Below are 25,628 nucleotides of genomic sequence, written 5' to 3' on the forward strand. Positions count from 1 at the left end.
CTACAATCTTCAGCCAGAAGTGCTGAGTGGATGATCCATCTTGGCCTCCTCCAAAGGAACCCATCATCACAGATGCCAGTCTTCAGCCAATTCAATTCACTCCACATGATATCAAGAAACAGCTGAAGGCACTGGATGCTGAAAAGGCTATGGGCCCTGACAATATTCTGGCAATAGTACTGAAGACTTGTGTTCCAGAATTTGCCGTGCCCCTACCCAAGAACTTATGTTCCAGTACGGCTATAACCTGGCTAAGTGGAAAATTGCCCAAGTACGTCCTGTACACAAAAAGCTGGACAGATCCAACCAGGCCAATTACTGCTCCATCAGTCTACCCTCAATCATTAAAGTAGTGGAAGGGGTCATCAACAGTCCAATCAAGCAGCACTTGCTTAGCAATAAGCTGCTCACTGATGCCCCGTTTGGCTTCCAAGAGGGCCACTCAATTCCTGGCCTCATTACATTATTGGTTCAAACATGGACAAAAGGGCTAAACTTCCGAGGTGAGATGACAGTGACTACCCTTGACATAAAAGCCACATTTGACCAAGTGAGGTATCAAGAAGCCCTAATAAAACTGAAGTTAATGGGAATCAGGGGGGAGAAAACCTCCCCTGGTTGGTTGGAGTCATACCTAGCACAAAGGATGATGATTGTGGTTGTTGGAAGTTAGTCATCTCAGTTCCAGGACATCACTGCAGGAATTCCTCAAGGTAGTGTCTTCGGCCTAACCATCTTCAGTGCTTTATCTATGATCTTCCATTCATCATAAGGTCAGAAGTGGGGATGTTCGCTGATGATTACACATGAAGCAGTCCATATCCAAATGCAGCAAGACCTGGAACAATTTCCAGGCTTGGTTTGACAAGTGGCAAGTAATATTCGCACCACACAAGTGTCAGGCAATGACCATCTCTAACAAGAGAGAATCTAACCATTGCCTGTTAGGGGGAAATTAAATATATATATATATATATATATATTTTTTTTAAAAAGCACACAGTAAGAATTTGCTAAACATACTTAAAATCTCCAAGCAGCCACGGATGCTAAACCTATTGACAGCTGAGGGTAAGCAGGTGGACACTGCACACAAAGGGGCTTTGGGTTTTGTGTGATTTACAAAGTTTCAAGAGATGAGCTAATATCTAGGCATAGACAGAACCATTCAAGTGGTAAAATGGTGCGTTGAAGCCTTGAGAGCTGGATTGGAGATAAAACATAACACAAAGTTAGTTTAGGTATACTCCTCTCTCAGATAGGGATGGGTCAGATGGTTTAGCTTAGATATGGGAGGACATGCTAAGACAAGAGAGGGCTTTGATGAAACACAAACAGTTCTGAATTGTGAGAACCAAGGTCATTGTGTACGTGTTTTAATTTTGATTGGATAATATATATTATGTATACACCCTTTAGAATAATTGGTTAGCAGAATCACATGTTTATGTACTCAATAGGATAGTTTTCACATGGTACCTGTGTGTCGGTTACCGAGTGGATACATTCAAATGTACTCAAATGTATTATGTTAAGAAAAATTATATAAGTTATGAGACTTTGTAATTACAGCAGAGAGCCTGTTGGTGGACTAAGAGGCTGCTCTCCCTGCAAATGCTTGTACAAGTTTGAATATACCGTCTTGTTCGAGAATCGAAACAACGGATGTCCTGAGTTGTTTGTCCTGACCTGAGTCCCGGTCTGAGCTGTAGTTAAGAGGGCAGCTGCCTCACGCGAAAGCCAGTTCAACCCTGGGTCTTGGGGAAGGAGGTTGAATCCTGCCTAAAGCCCCTTGACGTTTAATGGCATTACCATCACTGAATCCCCAACTAGAAACATCCTGGGGATTACCATTGACCAGAAACTGAACTGGACTGCCATATAAATATTCTGGCTACAAGAGCAGGTCAGAGGCTAGGAATCCTGTGTTGATTAACTCACCTCGTGACTCCCCAAAGCCTGTACACCATCTACAAGGCAAAAGTCAGGAGTGTGAAGGAATACTCCCCACTTGCCTGGATGAGTGCAGTTCCCACAACACTCAAGAAGCTTGACACCGTCCAGGACAAAGCAGCCTGCTTGATTGGCACCACATTCACAGACATTCACTCCCTCCACCACCGACACACAGTAGCAGCAGTGTGTACCATCAATAAGATGTACTGCAGGAATTCACCAAAGGTTCCTTAGACAGCACTTTCCAAACCCATGACCACTACCATCTAGAAGGACAAAGGCAGCAGATACATGGGAACACCACCACCTGGAAGTTCCCCTTCAAGTCACTCACCATCCTCTCTTGGAAATATATCACCGTTCCTTCACTGTTGCTGGGTCAAGCAACTCCCTTCCTAACAGCACTGTGGGTGTACCTATACCACATGGACTGCAGCAGTTCAAGAAAGCAGCTTGCCACCACTTTCTCAAGGGCAACTAGGGATGGGCAGTAAATGCTGGCCCAGCCAGTGAAGCTCACAGTCCGTAAATGAATAAAAAATAATAAGTTTCCTAAATGCAGTTTCATCTTGAGATTCTTACTTCTTCACTACAAACTGGCAATGTATGTAGGTGGTATCTGGAGTCCACCTGTATGGGTACCACCTGCTTTATATTCAATTCTCTTCTTCTCCGAGTAAAAGTGGCGATTACAAAAACGCGTCTAGTATGTCAGGATTAATCAAGTTTCACATTTAAATGGCCAATTACTTTCATGTTTTAACACTCATTTTGTACCAAATATCAACTGCACTTAAAAAAAACTGCCAATTCTCATGCCAATGTCTGATTTCCCCATGGTATGATCTGGGGAGAGGGAGAAAGCTGGGAATTTATAAGATTTCTGTGCTGTACATGTGAAGATATTAACTAATGTGCCTATGTTAAGTGCAGAATATAAATCAAGTCACCTCTTACTCTTCTAAATTCCTGTGGATACAAGCCTAATCTGTCCAACCTTTCCTCATAAGAAAACCTGCCCATTCCTGCTATTAGTCTAGTAAACATTCTCTGAACTGCTTATAACACATTTACATCTTTCCTTAAATAAGGAGACCAGTACTGAACACAATACTCCAGATGTGGCCTCACCAATGCCCTGTACAACTGAAGCATAACCTCCTTACTTTTGTAATCAATTCCCCTCACAATGAATGACAACATTCTATTAGCTTTCCTAATTACCTGCTGTACCAGCATAATAGTCTTCTGTGATTCATGCTCTAGGATATCCCAGGTCCCTCTGAATCTCAGAGCTCTGCAATCTCTGCAATTTAGATAAGTTTATTCTTTATTCTTCCTGCCAAAATGAACAATTTCACATTTGCCCACATTATACTCCAATTGCCAGATCTTTTCCCACTTACATTACCTATCTATGCCCCTTAGTAACCTCATGTCCTCTTCACAATTTACTTTCCTAACTATCTTTGTCGTCGTCAGCAAATTTAGCAACCATTCCCTTCACCCAAGAGATTTACATAAATTGTAAAATGTTGAGACCTCAGCACTGATCTGTGGCACATCACTCGTCACATCCTGCTAACCAGAAAAAGACCCATTTATGCCACAACTCTGCATTCTGTTAGCTAGCCAATCTTTTATCTATGCCAATATGTTAGCCCAATACCATGAGCTTTTATTTTGCACAATACCCTTTGATGTGGCACTTTATCAAATGCCTTCTGGAAATCTAAGTACAGTACATCCACCAGTTCCCCTTTATTCACAGTAGATGTGACTCCTTCAAAGAATGCCAATAAATTAGTTAAACATGATTCCCCTTTCACAAAACCATGTTGACTCTGCCCGATTGCCTTGAATTTTTCTAAGTGCCCTGCTATAACACCTTTAATAATAGCTTCTAATATTTCACTATGATAGATGTTAGGCTAACTGGCCCGTCACTTCCTGCTTTCGGTCTCCCTCCCTTTTTGAATAAATGAGTTACATTTACTATTTTCCAATCTAATGGAACATTCCCTGAATCTAAGGAATTTTGGAAAATTAAAACCATTGCACCAACTATCTCACAAGCCACTTCTTTCAAAGCCTGAGGGTGAAGTCCATCTGGACCAAGGGATTTGTCAGCCCACAGACCCAACAATTTGCTCACTACCACTTCCCTGGCGATTGTAACTTTCCCGAGTTCCTCCCTCCGTTTCATTTCCTGATTTACAGCTATTCCCGGGATGTTACTCGTGTCTTCTGTAGTGAAGACCGAAGCAAAATACCTGTTGAATTCATCCGCCACCTCCCTACTTTCCATTATCAATTCTCTGGACGCACTTTCTATAAGAACAACGCTCATGTTGTTAGCTCTTTTCTTACTTAAATATCTTATAGAAACTCCTACTATCTGCCTTTATATTACTAACTAGCTTTCTCTCGTGCTCTAATTTCTCTCTCCTCATTAACCTTTTTGTCATTCTTTGCTGTTCTTTATATTCTTTCCAATCTTCTGACCTGCCACCCGTCTTTGCATAATTCTTTGCTTTCTCTTTAAGTTTGATGCTGTCTTTAACTTTTTTATTTAAGCACAGATGGTGAACTCTTGGAATTTTTCTCTCTCATTGGAATGAGGTGTGTATTCTGAAATGTCCCTTTAAATATCTGCCACTGAACGTCTATTGATCTATCCCTTTAACCTCATTTCCAGTTTGCTTTAGCTAGCTCTACTTTCATGCCCTCATAATTGCAAGTATTTAAGTTTAAAATACTAGTCTTGGATGTAGCCGTTTTTCTCTGAAAATGAATGTAAAATTCAATCATAGTACTCTTGCTGCTACCTAGGGGTGTCTTCAGGATGAGGTTATCAATTAATCATATCTCATTGCACAATACAAGGTCTAGTATAGCCTGCTCTCTGGTTGGCGCCAGAACATGCTGTTCTAAGAAACTATCCCAAAAACATTCTATGAACTCATCTATGCTACCACTGACATCTGATTTTTCCAGTTTATATGTAAATTAAAATCTCTTATGATTATTGCTGCGCTTTTCTGGCAAGCTTCCATTATCTCTCGTTTTATACTTTGTCCTGTGTAGTTACAATTAGGGGGCCTGTACACCACTCCCACAAGTGACTTCTTGCCTTTATTATTTCTCACCTCATTCCAAACTGGTTCTGCGTCCTGATTTCCTGAACTTAGGCCATCCCTCTCTAATGTGCTAATACCATCATTAAGAGCCACCCCTCCACCCTTTACTAACTTCCTGTCCCTCCAAAATGTCACGTACCCTTCAATATTCAGGTCCCAATCTATGTCATCCTGTAGCCATGTCTCTGTAATGGCTGTCAGATCGTACTTATTTATTTCTATTTGCACTCAGTTCATCTATTTTGTTTCGAATGCTACATACGTTTAGGTGATAGCCTTCCACAGGTTTACTCTTCTCTGGAAAGAGAAGAACCTCCTCACATCTACCCTAGTTCTGCCCTTGCAAAGCTTGTAAGGCTAAACCCTCGTTCTCAGTCCCACAGGTGTCTGTGTTGGAGCCTCAACTTTTTACAATTTACATCAATGACTTAGATGAGGGCAGTGAAGGCATAGTAGTTAAATTTGCAGATGAGAAAGAAAGGTAAGAATGTATGTTGTGAAGAAGACATAAGGAGTTTGCAGACAGATAGGTTGAGTGAGTGGGCAAAAATATGGCAGATGGTGTACAATGTGGAAAAAGTGAAATTGTTCACTTTGGCAGGAAGAATAAAAAAGCAGAGTATTATTAAATGGAGAACAACTGCAGAATTCCAAGGTGCAGAGGGATCTAGATGTTCTAGTGCATGAGTCGCAAAATGTTAGTATGCGGGTACAGCAAATAATCAAGAAGGCAAATGGAATGCTGTCCTTTATTACGAGAGGATTTGAACATAAAAGTAAGGATGTTATGCTTCAGTTTTACGGGGCATTGGTGAGACAGCATCTCATATACTGTGTATAATTTTGTCCTACTTATTTAAGGAAAGACGTAAATGCATTGGAGACGGTTCAGAGGAGGTTTACTAGATTGATACCTAGAATGAGTGGGTTCTCTTAAGAGGATAGGTTGGACAGGCTGGGCTTGTTTCCACTGGAGTTTAGAAGAGTGAATGGTGACTTGATTGATGTATATAAGATTCTGAATGGTCTTGACAAGGTGGATGTGGAAAGTATGTTTCCTCTTGTGGGTAAGTCCAGAACTAGGAGGGCACCGTTTTTAAAATTAGGGCCTGCCTTTACAGGACAGATGAGAAGCAGCGTCATTGAATAGATAGATTCTTTTTAAACAAGGGAATCAAAGCTTATTGGGGGTAGATGGGAATATGGAATTCAAAACAGAGAGATCAGCCATGATCTTATTGAATGGCAGAGCAGGTTTGAGGGGCCGAGTAGCCTACTTCTGCTCCTTTTTTTTGTATGTTTGTTTAGTTTTGTCCTTTTATTATTTTTGTAGCATCTAGCCTTGTCTGCTGATGTATTCTGTCCCTTCCTGCCACAGTCTGCTTTTCAATTCCCATATTAATACCTTTCTTTCTTGCTTTATCTCTACTTTTTGGTTTACCACATTTTCCCAAATTTGATCCCTTGGCCCCACTATTCAATTTAAAACTCTACTTCCCTAGTTATGCGCTTGTGAGGACACCAGCCCCAGCATGGTTCATGTGTAGACCATTCCAATGGTACAGATTCTACTTTTCCCAATACTGGTGCCAGCGCCCCATGAACCAGAATCCACTTCTCCCACACCAGTCTTTGAGCCATGCATTCATTTCCCTAATCCTATCTGTCCAATGCCAATTTTCACATGGCTTAGGTAATATTCCAGAAATTATTACCTTTGAGGTTCTGCATCTTAATTTGGTTCCCTGCTCCTCATACTGAGGATGTAGAGTCTTCTTCCTCATCCTGCCTAAGTCATTGGTACTTACATGGACCATGACCACTGGATTCTCTCCTTCCCACTGCAAGCTCCTCTCCAGCCCTGAGCAAATGTCCCAAACCCTGGCACTGGGCAGGAAATAGTCACCTGGACCCTCGCTCCTTGCTAGAGAACAGTATCATTCCCCCTCATTTTTCTGTCCCTTATTACCACTGCATTATTTTGTGCTCCCCCCACTTGAATGGCTTCCTGTACCACAATGCCATGTTTAGTCAGCTCATCCACCCTGCAGTCCCCACTCATCCAAATGAGCTGAAAGAACCTCAAACCTATTGGACAGTTACAGAGGCTGACACTCCTGCCCTCTTACCAACCTCAACCACAGTCACATTCTCCTGTCCCTGACCACCTTCCAAATCAGAAGATCCTATCCTAATGGGTGTGAGCGACTCCTAGTGCAAAGCATCCAGTTAACTTTCCCCCTCCCTGATATGTTGCAGTGTCCGCAGCTCAGCCTCCAGCTCAATGACTCTGAATCGAAGCTCCCCAAGCCACAAACACTTACTGCAGCCATGCTTGTCCTGGATAACATTGGTATGAAGGAGCCCCACATGCTACAGACTTGGCACATCACCTATCCTGCCATACTTATCTGCTTTAATTAATTAACTTAATTATTTTATTCAGTTATTTTTTTTTTAATATATTTATTAATCTCATCACAAGTTCCTGTACTATTTTAAACCTTCGGAATAGAATAGACCCTTGACCACTTACCAGATACTCAACAAGCAGCCAGTTCCTTCCCCTGTAGCAGAGCAAAAACCAGTTCCTACAGGGTGAAAGATTTAGAAAAAGCAAAGGAGCACCTCTCTCCACTGACCAAACTCCCACACTTAATGCTGGTTGCATTAGGAATGTCTGAATTTATGTTTTCTAAACAAAGGGATTAGCTGAATCTCTGGGTCCTCTTTTCACTTGCCCTTCTGAATGGTGGTCACTGCCTCCAGGGCCTTTTTACATCCACTCAATATACTATAATTTGCTAATACTGTAGCACAAAACATCATGGTGGTTTCAACAAGGTATCTTTAGATCTTGTGGAACATTGCTTATTCATGTTGCCAAATGCTCAAAAGTTTCCAATAGCATAATGTATCCTATACAAAATAACCTAAAAATTTCATGGTTACCAATAGTCAAAACAAGAACAAAAATAATCAGAATATTACATCTATCCCTATACATCAGGTATTTATCCCTCTACAGCCCCTAGGTAGCAGTTACCATAACCTGATTGAATTTCACATTCGGTTCAATGGAGAGAAGGGTGGGTCTAAGGCTAGTGTTTTGAACTTTGAACTGGGATTTTAAATAAAAGGATAATTCAGTAAAGATGCAGTGGCAAACATTTAAGGAGATATTTTGTAACACTCAGTAAAGATACATTCCAGTGGGAAAGAAAGACTCCAGGAGAAGGAGGTTGACTGAGAAAGTTAAAGATAGTGTTAAATTGAAAGAAAAAGCATACAATTCCATAAAGATTAGTGGCAGGTTAGAAGATTAGACAGAATGAATTAAGTAGATGAGAGAAAGCTAGCTAGAAATATAAAACAGATAGAAAGAGTTTCTACAGGTATTTAAAAAGGAAATGAGCAAGTAAAGCAAACACTGGTCCTTTCCAGAGAGAGTCTGGCAATTAATAATGGAAAAATGCGGCCTCAACTATTTACAATCTATTTTAATGACTTGGATGATGGGATCAAATGTATGGTTGCTAAATTTGCTGATGACGTAAAGGTAAAGTTGTGAAGAGTCTGCAAAGAGATATAGATAGGTTAAGAAAGTGGGCAAAAATTTTGCAGTTGGGATTTAATGTAGGGATTGTCCACTTTGGCAAGAAGAATGAAAAAGCAGCATATTATTTAAACATGGAGAGATTGTAAAACTCTTGAGGTACAGAGGAATTTGGGTATCCTAGTATACGAATCATAAAAAGTTAGTATGCAGGTGCAGCATGTGATTAGGACAGCAAATGGAATGTTATTGGTAAATAGAATATAAAAGTAGGGATGCTTTGCTACAGTTGCATAAGGTATTGGTAAGAGCACACCCTAGAGTAGCGTAGTGTGTAGAGCTTTGGTCTCCTTATTTAAGAAAGGGCATCATTACATTAGCAGTTCAGAGAAGGCTCACTTGACTGATTCCTGGAATGAGGGGATTATCCCATGACGAAAGGTTGGACAGGTTGGGCCTGTATCCATTGGAATTTAGAAGAATGAGAGGCAATCTTAGTGAAACATATAAGATCTTGTGGGGATTTGACATGGTGGATGCTGAAAGCAAGTTCCTCTTATGGGAGAGACTACGTCTAGGGAACACAGTTAAAAAATAAGGGGTCTCCCCTATTTAAGACAGAGATGAGGAGAATTTTTTTTCTCTGAGGGTCATAAATCTGTGGAACTCTATTTCCCGGACAGCAGTGAACACAGAGTCATTGAATATATTTAAGACTGAATTAGACAGATTCTTGATTGACAAGGGAATCAAAGGGTATAGAAGTTAGGAAGGAAAATGGAGTTGAGGACACAATCATAAGCCATGATCTTATTGAATGGTGGAGAGGGCTTAAGGGACCGAACAGCCTACTCGTCCTCCTAATTCATATATGTTCATATATAGCACAAGATGGGCAAAGAAATGGGACAGCTGTTTTGACCTGATTTTAGAATAGTGAACTGCAGTTCAAGAAAATTGTGTTTCTCGTTTTTTCAGAATTTGCAAATGCAATGTTTTGGCAAAGATTGCTATTATCTAGGGAGATGTTAGGCATCTAGGCAATGTTGTGGGATGGAGTTCGGTTACCCACTGACAGGATAAACAACTTTCAAGTTAATACTGTAAGGAACAAACATAAGGCTTCTCCAATTCTGTTCCAATAATGTATTAACCCAAACGCCAGGAAACCTAATCCCTAATGCATCAGGGGTTGATATAATGCTAAATTATGACACATTCTGTACTACAGACAATGCCCAGAGGAATTCGGTTAAAATTGTCCAAAACTAAGCACCATAGGTCAAAGCACAAGGTACGATCCTATGGTGCCACCCAGTCCCTTCTACAAATTAAAAAATCCCTCTGCCTCAGTATTAGCTTAGGAATAGCTACATAGCAAACCTATGAAGATAGCTCAAATACAAGATACAAATGAAGCATCAGACTCAAAAGAAGTTCTTACCAGAATACACTCTTCCAGATCCATCTTTTCAAGTTCATGACAATTCTAAAATACAGTTTTAAAAAAATGTAGTTAGTTTAAATAGCATGTCCTATTCAAGTTGCATGTTTTCTGTACTCTACATATCTTATAACACAATTTTTTCCAGTGTGCTATGTACACCATTTTGATCCTAATTGATGCAAAATTGGAGATATACTGACAGGTTTATAAGGCTGTAAAAAAGAGCCAAACACTGAGTGCATTTCTAGGGTGATAGAAGTGAAAAGCAGAGAAATTATGTTAAACAGAATTGTTTCAATCACAGTGAGGATTGTGAATGGTTCTGGTCTCCATATTAGAAAAAGCATATTGAGGCACTGAAAAAGGCACACCAAAGATTTACAAGGATGATACTAGAACTCAGAAGATTTTGCTCATCCGGAAAAGCTGAACAGGTTGGGATTCTTTTATCTAGAAAAGAGAAGTCTTGAGTTCTCTGATAGATGTATTTTAGATTATGAAAGAGTAAGATAGGGTAGACATAGATTCCCACAAGTGGGAATGTCCAAAACTCGATGTCATAAATGTAAGATAGTCACTATTAAATCCAATAGGGGATTCAGGAGAACCCTTTTTACTCAGGGTCGTAAGAATGTGGTACATGCTACTACAAGAGTGGTTGAGGTGAATAACATGCACGCATTTAAGGGAAAACTAAATAAGTACATGAGGGAAAAAGGATTAGAAATGTATGATCTTAGAGTTAGATGAGGTAAGGTATGAAGAAATTAATGTAGAGCAATATGCCAACATAGACCAGGTGGGTTGAATGGTCCGTTTCTGTATTATACAAAGTATGCAACAGTTTACAGTTAAGACAAAAAGCTCACTTTTTATTCTTTGAAGCAAAGGCACTGCTTACATGAGAGATTCAACAATATCTGTGAGCCAGGAAATCAGAGGGATTATTTCTCAAAGATGCTTTGATGAGATGTCATGACATTGAAAGCATTATAGATGCAACTTCTTCCCAATTCTACACAGCATACAAAGCAGTCATATGTTTGAGATAGCAATTTATTTTGACCTTCAAATTTCCATTGTAGTTAACTCCTGAAATGTCCGATGGAGTAAACAGATAACAATATGGTATGTGCAAGCAGTCAACTGGAAGAATGAAGATGATGCTACATGCTAGATAATTTTTCTTGGTATTTTCCATACATTGTTGGGAGTGAATCCATATGAAGAATTATTTTTAAGTTCAGTCACTTGTCATGTAGGTGAACACAACATCCGCTGCCATTTCGTACACAATATTCCACAATCAGAGCTGAACGATGTGATCTTCGCTGTGCATAGGCCTTGGCTTAACGTTTATGTTTGACTGGTGGAAAGATGAATAGATAGAAGGGATTATCAACCCACGTGGATGAAAATAAATAATTTCAGTTGGAATCTTGGATGGGATTTAAAACACGATAGAACAGGTAAGACTAATCAGTATCTGGATTGGGCTTTAGACTGGGCTAAATCAAATCACAGGAGTCAAGAGGTTCAAAAGGTGAAAATAAAGATCCCAAGGAGGATTTATTGGCACTCATAGAATTATGGGGCTAGAACCTAACAATGAAACATAACTTAGAAGATGGTATTCAAGAACTGCATTGTAGAGAACACCAATTGCTAAACAAAAAAACAAAGATTGGTTTCTGCCACAAGTGGACATGATGCTAAATATTAAAATCAAAGAAAACACCTACAAGCTAAACTCATTTCGCAACTGCAAATACAAGTACCAAAGGAAAGACCTTCATTGTAGAAATATGTTTCTCAAGTCATACGGCACTTGATTAGGCAAAATAGTACCTTTACTGTGCAAAAGTAATATCAGATCAGAGTTTTATAATATTAGGAAGCCCAAGAGCTAGTTTGCAAGGTGAATACAGTATTACCAGAATCAGCTCTTCTGATTTTCCAAAGAACCACAAAAATCAGCAAAAGGGATGATGTGTCCTTGAGAAATTAAGTTGATGATAGATGATGCAAAAAGATAGATCATTGGATAATTCCAAGTCCTCAAATGCCCTGGATCATCTCTCATTAGGCTGCATTGTGGGAAAACCCAATGAATTGGCTGCTATGTAATCCACCCCAATTCAAATTTGTCGCAAGTGTTATCCCTTGGTCAAAACACCAATTATTCTGTACTGAAAGTAGGTCCTGGTAAATGTCTAAGAGACAGTGGCTTGACTTGAAACATAGATTAAAAGTGGTTGAGAAACAGAGATGCCGTTCAAAGTTTCAGTCCATTGAATTACGTGCATTGTGTCCAGTGGTATTTTGACCAAATAACGTATCTATATTTAACGAAGCCAAACACCTTGTTGAAACCATCACCTTGGCTCCCCATCATAAGCTCCATACCAAATAATTTCCAGTGTCAAAGTTGGCAATGGTTCTGTCTGCACATCTGAAGGATGTTTTTGGCTGAATCACCAAACCAGATGCTGAGCTCCATCTGCACTCACTGGGAAAACGAAAGCATGTTGAAGGATGACCAGGTAGAAATTTTGACTGCTTGCACGTGAATCTCATTAGTCTTGCCCTGGCATTATGAAAATGGCTGCTGCAGTTGACCATGAACTGCTGCATGCCAATTTCCTTCTCCAAGCAGTCTTCATTAAATATAGTTTGGGGTCAAGACTTCTTGATTATCTGAACAGGGCATCCGCTAGCAACAGGTCCCACTTTGATTTCCAGTAACTTTATTATATTTAATAAATCTAAACATCTTTAGATGAATTATTGTTTTTGGCTCTCACCAAAAACATTACACCCTCAAAACTAATTCCACCCTGTCTTGGCCACTGCTTCAGGTGGAACCAAGCTGTTCATAACTTTGGTGTCATATTCAATCCGGAGTTGAATTTATGACCCCATGTAATCTTAGTCACAATAGCCACCTAATTCATTGCAATATTTTGTGCCTTCACCCCCAGCTCAGTTCATCCAAACCTTTGACATTACAGACTTAGCCATTTCAATACTCTCACAGCTGGCCTCCCAACCTCTGCCCTCCATAAACTTCACCTCATCTAAACACTTACCCATAACATATCCAATATCAAGCCTCCTGTGTCCTTCAACACTTTTTGATCTACTTTGGCTCAAGATTCCCGCCAAATCTCAAATTCAAAATTCTCAGCCTTGTATTTAAATCTCATGATCTCACCCCTCCATATCTTTCACCAACCTTTGCCTTCCAGCCACACCAACACACTTCGTCCCTCTGACTCCAGTATCCTATCCATCTTCCTTCACTCCACAATTAGCAGCCATCCCTTCTGCTGTCAAGGCTCCGCACTCTGGGATTCCATCCCTAAATTCTTTGCCTCTCCACCTCAAAACCCACCTGTGACCAACCTTTTGGTCATGAATTCTAATATTTTTCTCTTTGGTTCAGCATCCTATTTTTAAATTATGCTTCTCTGAAGCACCTGGGGATGTTTTCCTATGTTAAAAGATACTGCGTAAATGCAAGATTATTGTTACAGCACGTGTTGAATGGTGCCACTAAACGGATCTAACACAAACTAGTCATGTATGCAAGGATGGATATGCAAGCATTGTAGCCATAGGTAGTCTACAATTAACCAAGTATTTAATGAATATCATGGAGGCAAAAGAAAGGAGGTCAGTATTCAGCACTAGCAGCTTGAAACCTGGAAACTACATCTTGGTTGACCAGGCAAAAGAAAAATCATTCACTTCTACTGTGGCTAGGTACCTTGACCTAGCAATTGAATGATATGAACCATTACCACCCTCAGCCTCACTCCTCTGAGGAATTTCAAGCAGCAGAGCTGGAGGAATTGCCACCAGTTCAAGATTACCAAGGTTGTTGAAGTGAAGAATTGTCCTGAAAAATAGATGTTCAAATTTGACAAAAGGTGTACCAGCTGGTAAAAGTACAATTGTCCACTCACTTAATTTCATCAATGTCTGGTTCAAACTCTCACATGCCTCGACAGGCTAAGAGGTCTCTGGGGGCAGAACCCCGATGCTAGGCTAAGTATTGCGAGAGGGACCAGTTGAGTAAAGCTAACTGCATTCCCAGATAGAAGAATTAATGGAATTAAAATCTCTAGTCAATAATGTCAAGAGAAACCTGTACCATATCTGGGCACAGGACCCTCTATAGCCTACAAACCGTAAGCAGAGGTAGAAACTGGGAGAGTGCCCAAGGCCTGCAGTGAACCTGAGAAGTGGGCTTTGAACACATCCAGTACTTAAAAGGTGGCCATCAACAACTTTTGGGGGAACAGGAGTAAAGAAAGAGGAAGAGTGCCCCCAAGCTGTATAATGCTGACAGAGGAACCAATGCTAAATCAGACAATTGACCTGTCTTGATTATCATAAATAAATGCAACTGTAGCACCATGAAGTTGATGACACCGAGCTCAATAAATTAAGTTATTTCTGGTGAGCACAAGCTCAAAACGTTTAGGCAGGTCTAGAGCAATGTATCTCATGCTTTGAGACGAATCAGTGTAAAAAGTTGTCTAGGGCATATGCAATGGCACATGGTGGAACCAAGATAAATTCAGAACAATGACAATGAATACCGATTGGTAACACAATTTAACAACTTTTCACAAATGCAGGAAGAGAATAATTTGGCAGAATAATGACATGAATGCATTACTGGTGCAGGGAAAAGTAAACTAGGGTCTCACGGGTTTGGTTCTCTTAACGTACTGTGCAGTAGTAACAAAGTTCACATGTATAATGCTTCCAGCGTCATGACCATGGCCTTATGATTTATCCATAGCGATGTTGACAGAGATGCATCCCTACTCCAATCATGATGTGGAGGTTGTCATGACTGGGGAAAACTTCAATGGCTCTATTTTAGTAAATGGCATTTTATATACGCAAACACAATAATTGTCACCTGTAAAAACCAAGGCTGCCAAGAGTGAGCATCCCAAAAAAAACTTACCCTCGCTAAAACTGTAAAGCCAGCATCTGTCAAATGTGAACATCGTGCTACCTCCAGGATCCTGAAAGAATTACAACAGCACTCAAATTATTTTTAAACTCAGTCCTCAACAAACGATAGGAGAGAAATTTTTTTTCATCTGCACATTCTTTATCAACAATGTACTAACAAAATTGCAATGTACAAAATGAAGCAATGGGATTTCCGTGAGCACAACTTTGTTGGCTGGTCATTATGGAGAAAAACAAGTATCTGTTTTTTGTTGAGATCAATTTCATTCGCTATGCCAAAGCACTTCAAACCTGCAGTAGTTATTAGGGAGCATGTGACACACATGCCTTTCCTATTATAACATGGTTTCCCAACATATCAACCCAAACTGAGCAATAAAAGTGCAGAATATTTTTCAGTATGATTTATCTTCTGCTCATCATCCTAAAGTACAATTATACTGTCCTATGTACACTTGCTTGTGTGGAAACCAAAATTTGAGGATGAATTTAAAGGATGAAATTCTGGACACAGTTCTGAAAGTGCTCAAAAGTGGAATAGGCACTTTCATCATATTGAGAACAATTAAATCCAAAGCTTTCTGATTACAAACACTGTACTGCTTTACTTTTGACTCAAGAAAACATACATTTATTCGCAGCTCATTTCTTCAATCCAAAGTCCAAAAAAAAGTTAAACCCCAAATTAGAAAATCCAACAATAAGTCTTTCACGTATGTTTGCAGAGCACATCATCTTTAAAGGAGTATAATTATGAAACCAATGTTAGTAAAGTGTTTTGGGTAAAAATTACCATGCTAAATAATACTGAGTAAATAGCAAGCGGAAGAAAGCAGAGTATACAAAATAGGTTGGAAATTATCTAATGCATTCCCAGAGGTTCAGGGCAGGGCTCAATGCACTTCCAGGTGCCCTACGCAAAGAATATGATGTTGGACTTAGATGCTGAGTTGTTGAATTTCAGCTGGAGCATCAGCAGTACATTACTGGTCTCAGTCATTTAAGGTCCATGGATGATGGGAAGCAGATTTTTAAAAAACACACCAGGAGTTCCTACTCAGGTGATTATAATTAACTGGGGAAAAAGGCAAACAGCCCACCTCAGATCTTTAACAGCAGAGGCCCACACAAACACCCTGGGTGCCATGATTGGCTTGGCCGAAATAGCCAAGTGGTTATGGTACTGGGTTTGTAACCCTGAGATCGAGAGTTCAAATCTCAGAATGGCAAACTATGAAACAATGTAACTTCATCTGAAACAGATGGAAACGGGTTTGTACTCGAAAGAGTTACAGATGCTGCCAGACCTGCAGGAGTTAGGAGGCTGGTAAAAAGATCTGGGTGCCATGATTGACCAGAAACTTAATTAGAAGAGCTATATCAACAGGAAAAATGCAGAGGCTGAGTACTCTGCAATAAGTGACTCAACATCTAACTCCTCCACGTTTCTCCATTTTCTGAGAGGCTCAATTCTCACCTCATGGCAGCACCAACAATATTTAAGAAGTTTGACACCTTGATCAGTTCCCCAGTCAGAGTTTAATCTCCACTCCTAATACATTATCTACAGAATGTATTGCAGCAACTTACCAAGCCTACTTAACAATACTTCCCAGTCCTGCAACCTATACCACAAAGAACAGCAGGAGCACCAACTTCATGCTAATACCATCACCAACAAGTATTCCCATCAAGTTTCATTTCATCCTGATTGGACACATCACTACTGGGTCAAAATCTTGGAATTCCCTACTCAACATCATGATGGAGGCATCAACACCACAAAGGTTACACTGGTTCAAGGAAAAAAGCCAAATCAACCTCTCATGGCAACCACCAATCCATTGTTGAAAAGCATCCAATAGCTCTTATCAAGATAAACAGATGATTAATGTACTTGAAGGGGCTATTGGAAGGTTGAAGGCATCTGAGACACCATACCTCAGTAAGACTTGAGGGAAAAACAGGGATAAAAAGGAAAATTGGAGAAGGGAATGAACAATTTGCATCAAATGAATGGGGGATTAATGACTAAAGATCACTTCTTACAGTTTCCAGGAATTTAAAATACACAACTTTACTTACGTCTGATGCAAATGTTAGCAAATCTGCACAATTTTACCACTATTAAAATAATTTTATCCATTTTTAAAAACAGCAAATCTTAAACATATGAACACAACTTTACTTAGCAACAAGAAAAAGCCATTAAATTCATTCAATAAATCTATCCATGCTTGGTTAATCTAAATCCCGTCTGCTCGTCATGTCACCACATTCCTCAAATTTCTTCTCTTTAATAACTGAGTTGCTTCATTTCTCATTTGTACTATATGTTCCAGTGGCCTCTCCAGTCATTTGTTCTACATTGCCCCTTTGTTATGTTTCAGAAAGCCAGTTGGTGAAGAATATAACTGAGCCAATCTTTACAAATTTATTACCATTTATTTACACAATTAGAGATTACAAGCCACCACATCCTAACCCCAACAACCACAGTTTAAGCCAGTGTCTATTTATAAGGACACAAATGAATCCAATTAATACACCTCCCACCCACCTACATTAATTAATTTACAATTAATTAGTTTACAATTAGCACCCTTTACTGAAGAAAAATTTTCCTGGTTCTCTCCATATTCTGGATTTCATTTTCATTGAGTGTTTAACTTGACTGATACAATTTTTCCAATTCCCTTCAAGGTTTTGGGAACTTCCATTAGATCATCTCAAATTCTTCTCATTTCCAAAGTAAGTGACTTAATTATCCATTTCCCATAACCCCAATTGACAGTAAACAGAATCATAATTATATCTGATTTCTGTATACTTTGAAGAGTAGCAATCCTCTAGTGAACAACTGGATAGTGTACCAATTGAAGACTGCCCAGCATCGTTTATACCCTATGCCTTGCCAATGCTTCCCCAAGGAAGTTACATCAAAACAGACAGAAACTGAATTATTCCTTCTCCTTTGGATGTCATGAAGCAATTAGTGTATATAATGTTATTGGAAATTATTTTAAATTGGGCTTGTAGTGGGGTCTGTGTCTGTGGGTGAGTGTGTGTGTGTTTTAACTGGATTAAAGCCAGTTAGTCTGGGTACTTTGACATATAGTAGTTTTGAGATGTTAAACAGTAAGATAGAGGATACATTTGCATTTTGTTGAAGAAACCATTCAAAGACTGGGGGGTGAAATTTTGCACCTAGCTAGGAGACACCAGCAATACATTTATATTACTAATAAAACTGGTACTATGAAAGGGGTTTTATTGTTATAAGGGGTAGAGTTCAAAGGGCCTGGTGATACAATGAGAATTTGCATTCAAAGGGAAGGCTAGGTATATACTGAAGAGTTTTGTGTGTGGAAGTCAGAGGCATTTAAGAGGCATCTAAGCAGCCTCTAAGTCCTACAACTTTCTGCAAAGGAAACAAACCGGGAGGAACCTCATTTTGATTTCGTAAGATAAAATGCGCTTTGCCTGGCGTCAGTTTAAAGTCTATGGATTATTGTTGCCTTAGGGAAAATTACCTGGGAGTTATTAATTTCGGGATTTGTTTAATAGTTATTATGGTAATAATTTGTAGATCTGTATGTGTTTAATACCTTGTAAAAATTAATAAATGTTTAATTTAATTTATATAAAAAGCCTCTGGAGGCTTGGTGATTTCATTTCTGAATTCAGAGTTGCATCTCAAACATAGTAATTGAAAATATAGATTGTGACAGTTGTTTAAAGTTTCCCTCCGGGATTTTAAATAACTCAGCCTTTACCAACTGCTGTATCAAAACATGGAACTTGACTGGCCACCCAGCTGAGAAATGTCTGTGATTTTTGTAACATTAAGGCTGCATATAAATGTAAGCAGCAATTATTGAAACTACTTGACAACTTTATTTTCAATATCAGGGAGCTTCTGTAAAGTTGATCTGTATATCTGATGGTCATACTCACTTTAGTCTAGGACAATTCAATCCCAATGCGGTTATGGAAGCATCAGTAATGTTTCCACATCCAGACACACATAGAAACTGGAGTTTATGGCAGCCTCTGCAAACACTTACTAATCCTTCATCTGTGATTTGCTTTGAAGGCAAACAGAATTACAGATTATTAGCTGCTTCAGAACATCAGGCTAGCAACAAATCAAATAAAAATCAGTTCTGCCCTTGTAATTTGACAGAATCAGTAAGAAAATTTGTGGATAACCACTGCTTAAAGATGTGCCTTAAGGATGGGGTCCCTCTTTATAGCCAGGTTATCAAATGAAAACCAGTTATAGGTTGAAGATTTGAGCTGCAGTCTTGGCCCAGCACCTGAAACTTACTGGAGTAAGAGGTGGGAGATGCATAAAAATACTCAACAAATGTTCTATGGGCACTGTACTTTTGATCCACCTTGAAAGTTGCCACTGCTCATTTGCCTATGCCTCCTTTATTCGGATCAAAGTTAACATAGTGGTATCTGCAAGGCCATTAATCTACAGCAATAACTTCTATGACGATGACTTGTGTGTTCTGGACATTGTTGCATTCTGCAAACTCCTGATGAAAAGATCATACTGAGGATCTTGCAAAGATGAATAGGATTCATCCTCTTGTTTTCATTGATTTGTACTCCAAATCTTAAGCTGCAGTTTTCCTGGCTGGTCATTTGAGTTCAACTATTCTGGAGAATGATTAATATCCTTGGAGCTGCAATGCTCATGGCAGCACATGAAGTGAGGAGTTAATAAAGCTTGTTTGATGCAATACATATATACAGGAGGCTATGGCGTAGGATTCTACTGCAGTAATCAATATTGCCAAGGAGTTCACTCTTGTAAGATGGCATTTCTTGGCACAGGTAAGTTTGACCAGAAATGATATCATAAACAACCAAAAGGCATTTATGGCAACTTCATGGCCAGACAAGACTCTTGCAACATTTTGAACAATATATAAAAGGTTGAAGCAAAGTCATTATTACTCACATTAGGCAGTATTCTAAATCAATAACTTTGAAACACTGATGAAAATTACCAAAAGTTGATTAGAAATGCAGGAGCAATGGAGAGGAAAGTGGTTGTCAAATAAAACAGATACTCATGTTAAATAGTCAAACAAGAGTTATTAAAAAATATCAAGGAAACAGAGGGGCTGCTTTAGGGCTCTTATTCTTGTGGATCAGACATGCCCTTTGCACTGTAGGAAAGCCAAGGTGTTAAATGGTGATTGCTATTCCCAATTCTAGAACTTGCCCTTTCTGGCAAACAAACCAGTAAGCTGAAGGTGTCAAACAAAGAATACACGTTTTAGATTACTAATTATCAATATAAGTATAAAATTAGAGTCTAACAGAATAAAACTGCAATTACACTGAAGTGGAATTTAGTCATCAAGAACAAAGTAAAGAAACAATGGTGCTATAATGTTAGCTTGTTATTCGAGAAAAGATAGTTGAAATCATGTATTTCATTACAAAAAAAAAGAAAAATCTTTAGTCAATTCACCCCAAACACACTTCTGCAAATTCCACTGACTGAAGCAGCAGCAGTTCTGGCTGAAACGTCCAAACTGTTTCCCTCATTTTCAGCCAGGATATTGTAAGCAATGTAGGTGCAACCAAAGAAGGGAAGGCAAAAAACACATTTAACTTCCCATGCGCCTTTAGAAAATTTGGACATGCACAACTCTGAACACAAGCGAGTTCTGTCGCTTTGTTTCTCATCCTTTTCCTCCTTGTCCCGCAAAACTAAGGTTACATAGATTCCAGATTAAATCAATGGTAATCGTAATAACAAATAGAGATACACAGGTTTTTGCAACAACTTTCACTATTAAATTTTTGGTTATGAGCATATATCATACATTGGTGCCCAGCATCATATATATTACATAACTGAGATGTTCCTACTGACTAGGATCTCAGCAGTAAATCTGTCAAAAATGAACACCAGAACTAAAATCAGAGAAAAAGTACAATTTAACTTTAAAACAAGTAAACCAATACTTACCGAACATGCCTGCAAATTAAGTGTCACTAGTTCCGGACAGTGAACCTGTATGTGTTTCAATGAGTCATCATCCAGCTGTTGAAAAAAAATAACTATACTGACTCCCTTTGAAACAAGACATCAACCACAATGGCAATCAGAACAGGTTTAAATGGAGGTACCAATGTTGTCGTGTTCTTTAGTGCATTAGAGATATCTTTACCAACAGAAGCACTCATTTGTGAAACTATTGCTTGTATTATTCTATTAAATTGATTAAAAAAGGAACTTCTATAAGTATTTTGTAAAATGTAGACATGTATGAAAAAGAATCTTCAACTGTTAAGAAATGATGTGGTAGCAAGGTAAAAAATGAACAGTCTAAGAAATACTTACTGGTTAGCTAAAACTATGTAGAACAGAAACTATGATCAGTCAACACTCCCAGCATCCGCGGTTTTTTTGTTTTTATCTTCATAAATTATAGATAGCTTAATCCACTTAAATTGTAAAACTCATTCAATTTTGAATTTCAATAGATTCTACTCTGAAACAGAGTTTGCAATATAAATCCTGACTATGCATGTGTCTGGTTTGATGTATTTTATATAACTAGTCCAATATGTATTTTCTTAACAAAAACAGGGTAAGCTCATGTATGCTGGGGCAGAGCAGGGCAAATAGTTGCCCACGGACATGGTTAGGGGAAGCAATTGGTTGCTGTTGTGATTTCACAAATTTCTGCATCTAACTGGGGCTATTTGGTATCCCAAATGTCACAATTTGTACAAAGTCCTGGAATGGTGAAGAAATAATTTCATAGCAGATATAATAGGTGTCAAACACTTGCAAAATACGTGTTTAATTCAATTTCCGAGATGCAAAATCGTAATTGGACAATCTTACCAATTACTTTATGTGCACATTAACACCAATATTATCATCTGGACTACATAAAATGCCCATCATTCTCCAAATAAGGGACATTAGAAATAAACATTAATTGTGGCATTAACAATAAATTAAATAAATACAAAGCATATTTATTTATTATAGATAATGTGGTTCATTTTTTAAGCAAAGTCAACCCTCCATCTACAAATCATTGTCTATAATCCAAATAAGATAAAAAGGCCATCAAGAAACTTGTCATATGTTTGGCACCATGCAAGGGCCATGACAGTTAGGTTATCAACCACTTCAATACTCAATATTACTATATGTGGATCTCATTCTGAAAATAGGCTTCGGTCCTTTTCAGCAGGTGGCAGCAGGGAAACCAGTAGATGTAACCATAAAGGGGAAGGCAAAAAACACATTTAACCTCCCTTGCACTTAATGAAAAATTTGGACGTGCACAATTCTGAATACGGGTGTTACTTTGGCTCTCTTCCTCTTCCACCCCACAAAGCTAAGGCTGCATGGATTCTACATTAATTTAACGGCAATTGCAAAGAAAGTTAATAATATGAAACGGAAGCACCAAGCTTTAATAGATAAAATAAAGAACCAAGGAATAGGCCAGAAGGGAGCTGTGTACCCCGAGGCTGGACAAAAAATGAACTAAGATTTGCAGTATGTAATCTTATATTAAACTCTAATATATAAAAATTGCTAACCAATGCAGTTCATACGAATGCACTATAGAGGTGGGATTAATGTTGGGGGAAGCTCAGAATACATCAGCACTAAAGCATTCAATACAACTGGACATTGGCCCAACTATCATCAGCTGCTTCATTATTACTTTTCCATCATTGTAAGATCGTAAGTGAGGATATTCACTGATGGTTGCACAATGTTCAATATTCTAATTGCAACTCCTCAGATAATGAAGTTGCCCACCCACAGCAAGTTCTGGACAATATCCAGTTTTAGGCTGATAAGTGACCAGCAACATTCTAGCCAGACAAGTGTTAAGCAATGACCAACTCCAACCAGAGAGTGCCTAACCACCTCTAAGGACATTCACTGGCATTATCATCATCAAACCTCCCACATGTTATGATCCTAGCTGATGTTACTACCGGACAATCCGGATCCTAGGGTGGAACCCAGCTTGATTTTTACTCCTGTTTAGAAACATGGAGAGTGGCTATTGAACAGAGTCACGGGAGTCAGTTGATGAACTTCTGACAAAAGAATAAAACATTTACTGAACAAGAAAAAGATGAACGATATTACAATACTCCGTCACCCACAACTAAGTCTTTACAGATGTCTACAGATTCGTAAGGATAACACAAGTTACAAAAGATATCTTGTACTCTCATGATCACAGTAAGTAAACAGTCCATGTAAACCAATAGGCAACTTGTAACCAGGCACACCACAACTGAAACCAAGTAACAGATGCCACCCCAAACGGATGCTATGGATCACTCAACAACTCTCCCCAGATGCTTGTCACACAAAACACCAACCGGTCTCACTGAACTCTGTCTTTCACCTGAGGGTTTCCAATCTCCACTTTAAGAGCTCTCTTTGGAATCCTCTCCCAAACCGACACTTGCTCTCCGGCACCTTCCACAAGGACCCACCTCCACTGTTTCGAACTCTCCTTCCAATGTTCCTCTCCCTGGATTGCAACGTGCATTCAAGCTTTGCCTTCCACGCACTCTCTCGCAAATGCTCAGCCATGCCCACAGAACATACCACTGCTTCACATGCCCAGAGTAAAGAGTTGCAGACCTTCGGCTGTCTCCTTGGATCTTCAGGCTTTTCACAAGCCTATTTTGCTTTAAGTCTGCATCTTGCAGCTTTCTTCCTTCAAGCTTGGAGCCTTCCTCTCTGCTCCTAACTTTCACTTCCACTGAACAGGACCTTGTTCCAAATTCCTGTTGTTGTCCTATGACTCAACTTAAAGGGCTTCTCGAAGCCTCTTTTCCCTTTAGGATCTGCTCCCCGCAGTTCCCTTTCCCAGGAGACTGCTGACAACTTGGTACCTCTCGAGATCCAGAACTCACTTGACATTCACTGTTACTTTAACTTTTGAGCAACTCATCTAAGATTCTTGGACATATTCTCCTCAGCAGTCTGTTAGTATATCAGCTAGAGAAAGACTTAAACTACTCCCTTCACCTTGAAGCATAATGACCAACTCGACTCGGACTGCTTTCGTTTTCTTTGCATCTATGTGGGACCTCTCGCTCTGGTCCCTTGTTGCTCGGCAACAGCACAATTTTTTCTATCTTATTTGTTTTAACTCCCCTTCAAGAGTCGTAAACATCATTAAAATGCAGGTATCTTTTAAAGTAAAACTAAAAGAAAATTCTCCCTTTCTTAACACACCAATACAGAAATACAAATTAAATTTAAAGGTAAAGCTTATTCCTAACAGACACAAATACACATACATATCTCTAACTCCTAACACACAATCAACATCCAGGGGTCACCATTGGACCAACCACAAAAAATACTGTGGCTACAAGGGCAGGTCAGAGATTGTACATGTTGTGGTGAGTGATACCTCCCAAATCCAGAAAGCCTTTGCACCATCTACAAGGCACAAGTCAGGTGTGTGATGGAAGGCTCTCCACTTCCCGCTCCAACACTCAAGAAGCTCAACACTGTCCAGGGCAAAGCAGCCCACTGATTAGCACCACAGCCATCACTCTAATTAATTCACTCCCTCCACCACAGGTGCACCATGCTTCAGTGTGTACCATCTACAAGATCCACTAAAGAAACTTGCCCAGGCTTCTTCAACAGCACTTCCCAAATCCATGACTGCTACAACCTAAAAGAACGATAGCAGCAGGTCTTTACATGACCTCATTACAGCCTGAATCCAAACATCGACAAAAGAGCTGAACTCCAGGGGTGGGGTGAGAGTGACTGCCCTTGACATCAAGGCAGCATTTGACCAAGTGTGGTATCAAGAAGCCCTAAGAAAATTAAAGTCAATGGGAATTGGGGGAAAACTCTCCACTGGTTGGGGTCATACCTAGCACAAAATAAGATGGTTGTAGTCTTTGAAGTCAACCATCTCAGTACCAGGATATTGCTGCAGGGGTTCCTCAGGGTGTTGTCCAAGGCCCAAACATCTTTAGTTGCTTTATCAATGGCCTTTCCTCCAGCATAAAGTCAGAAGTCACTCATGATTCAACAATGCCCAGCACCATTCTTGACGCCTCAGATACTGATGCAGTCCATGTCCAAATGCAGCAAGAGCTGGACATCATTCAGGCTAGGGCTAATAAGTAACATCCGAGCCACACAAATGCCAGGCAATAACCATCTCCAACAGGAGAGAATCTCCCCTTGACATTCAATGGCATTACCATCATTACCACCATCAACATCCTGGGGTTATCACTGACCAGAAAGTGAACTGGACCAGCCATGTAAATACTGTGGCTATAAGAGCACATCAGAGGTTGGGAATTCTGCAGAGTGCCACATACCTCCTGATTCCCCAAAGCCTGTTCACCATGGACAAAGCACAAATCAGGAGTTTGATGGAATACTCTCCACTTGGCTGGATAACAACAATCACGAAGCTCAACACCATCCAGGATAAAGCGACCTGCTTGATTGGCATCCCATCCACCA

At 39.5% G+C, this 25,628-nt stretch overlaps 1 protein-coding gene across 2 annotated transcripts in view; it reads right to left on the reverse strand.

Annotated features, from left to right (window-relative positions):
• fbxl2 (F-box and leucine-rich repeat protein 2) overlaps positions 1 to 25,628 on the reverse strand; it is a 221,297-nt gene that overhangs the window by 46,693 nt on the left and 148,976 nt on the right. For both annotated transcript variants that reach the window (XM_041190237.1, XM_041190238.1), the window contains 4 exons: positions 21,093 to 21,167; positions 19,052 to 19,182; positions 15,084 to 15,144; positions 10,097 to 10,141 (listed from right to left, as the gene is read on the reverse strand). In XM_041190237.1, coding sequence (XP_041046171.1) covers positions 10,097 to 10,141; positions 15,084 to 15,144; positions 19,052 to 19,182; positions 21,093 to 21,167 — 312 coding nt within the window. The remainder of the gene's footprint in view (positions 1 to 10,096; positions 10,142 to 15,083; positions 15,145 to 19,051; positions 19,183 to 21,092; positions 21,168 to 25,628) is intronic.

The sequence above is a fragment of the Carcharodon carcharias genome, chromosome 6 (assembly GCF_017639515.1).
Source record: "Carcharodon carcharias isolate sCarCar2 chromosome 6, sCarCar2.pri, whole genome shotgun sequence".
In the NCBI taxonomy this organism is placed as follows: domain Eukaryota; kingdom Metazoa; phylum Chordata; class Chondrichthyes; order Lamniformes; family Lamnidae; genus Carcharodon; species Carcharodon carcharias.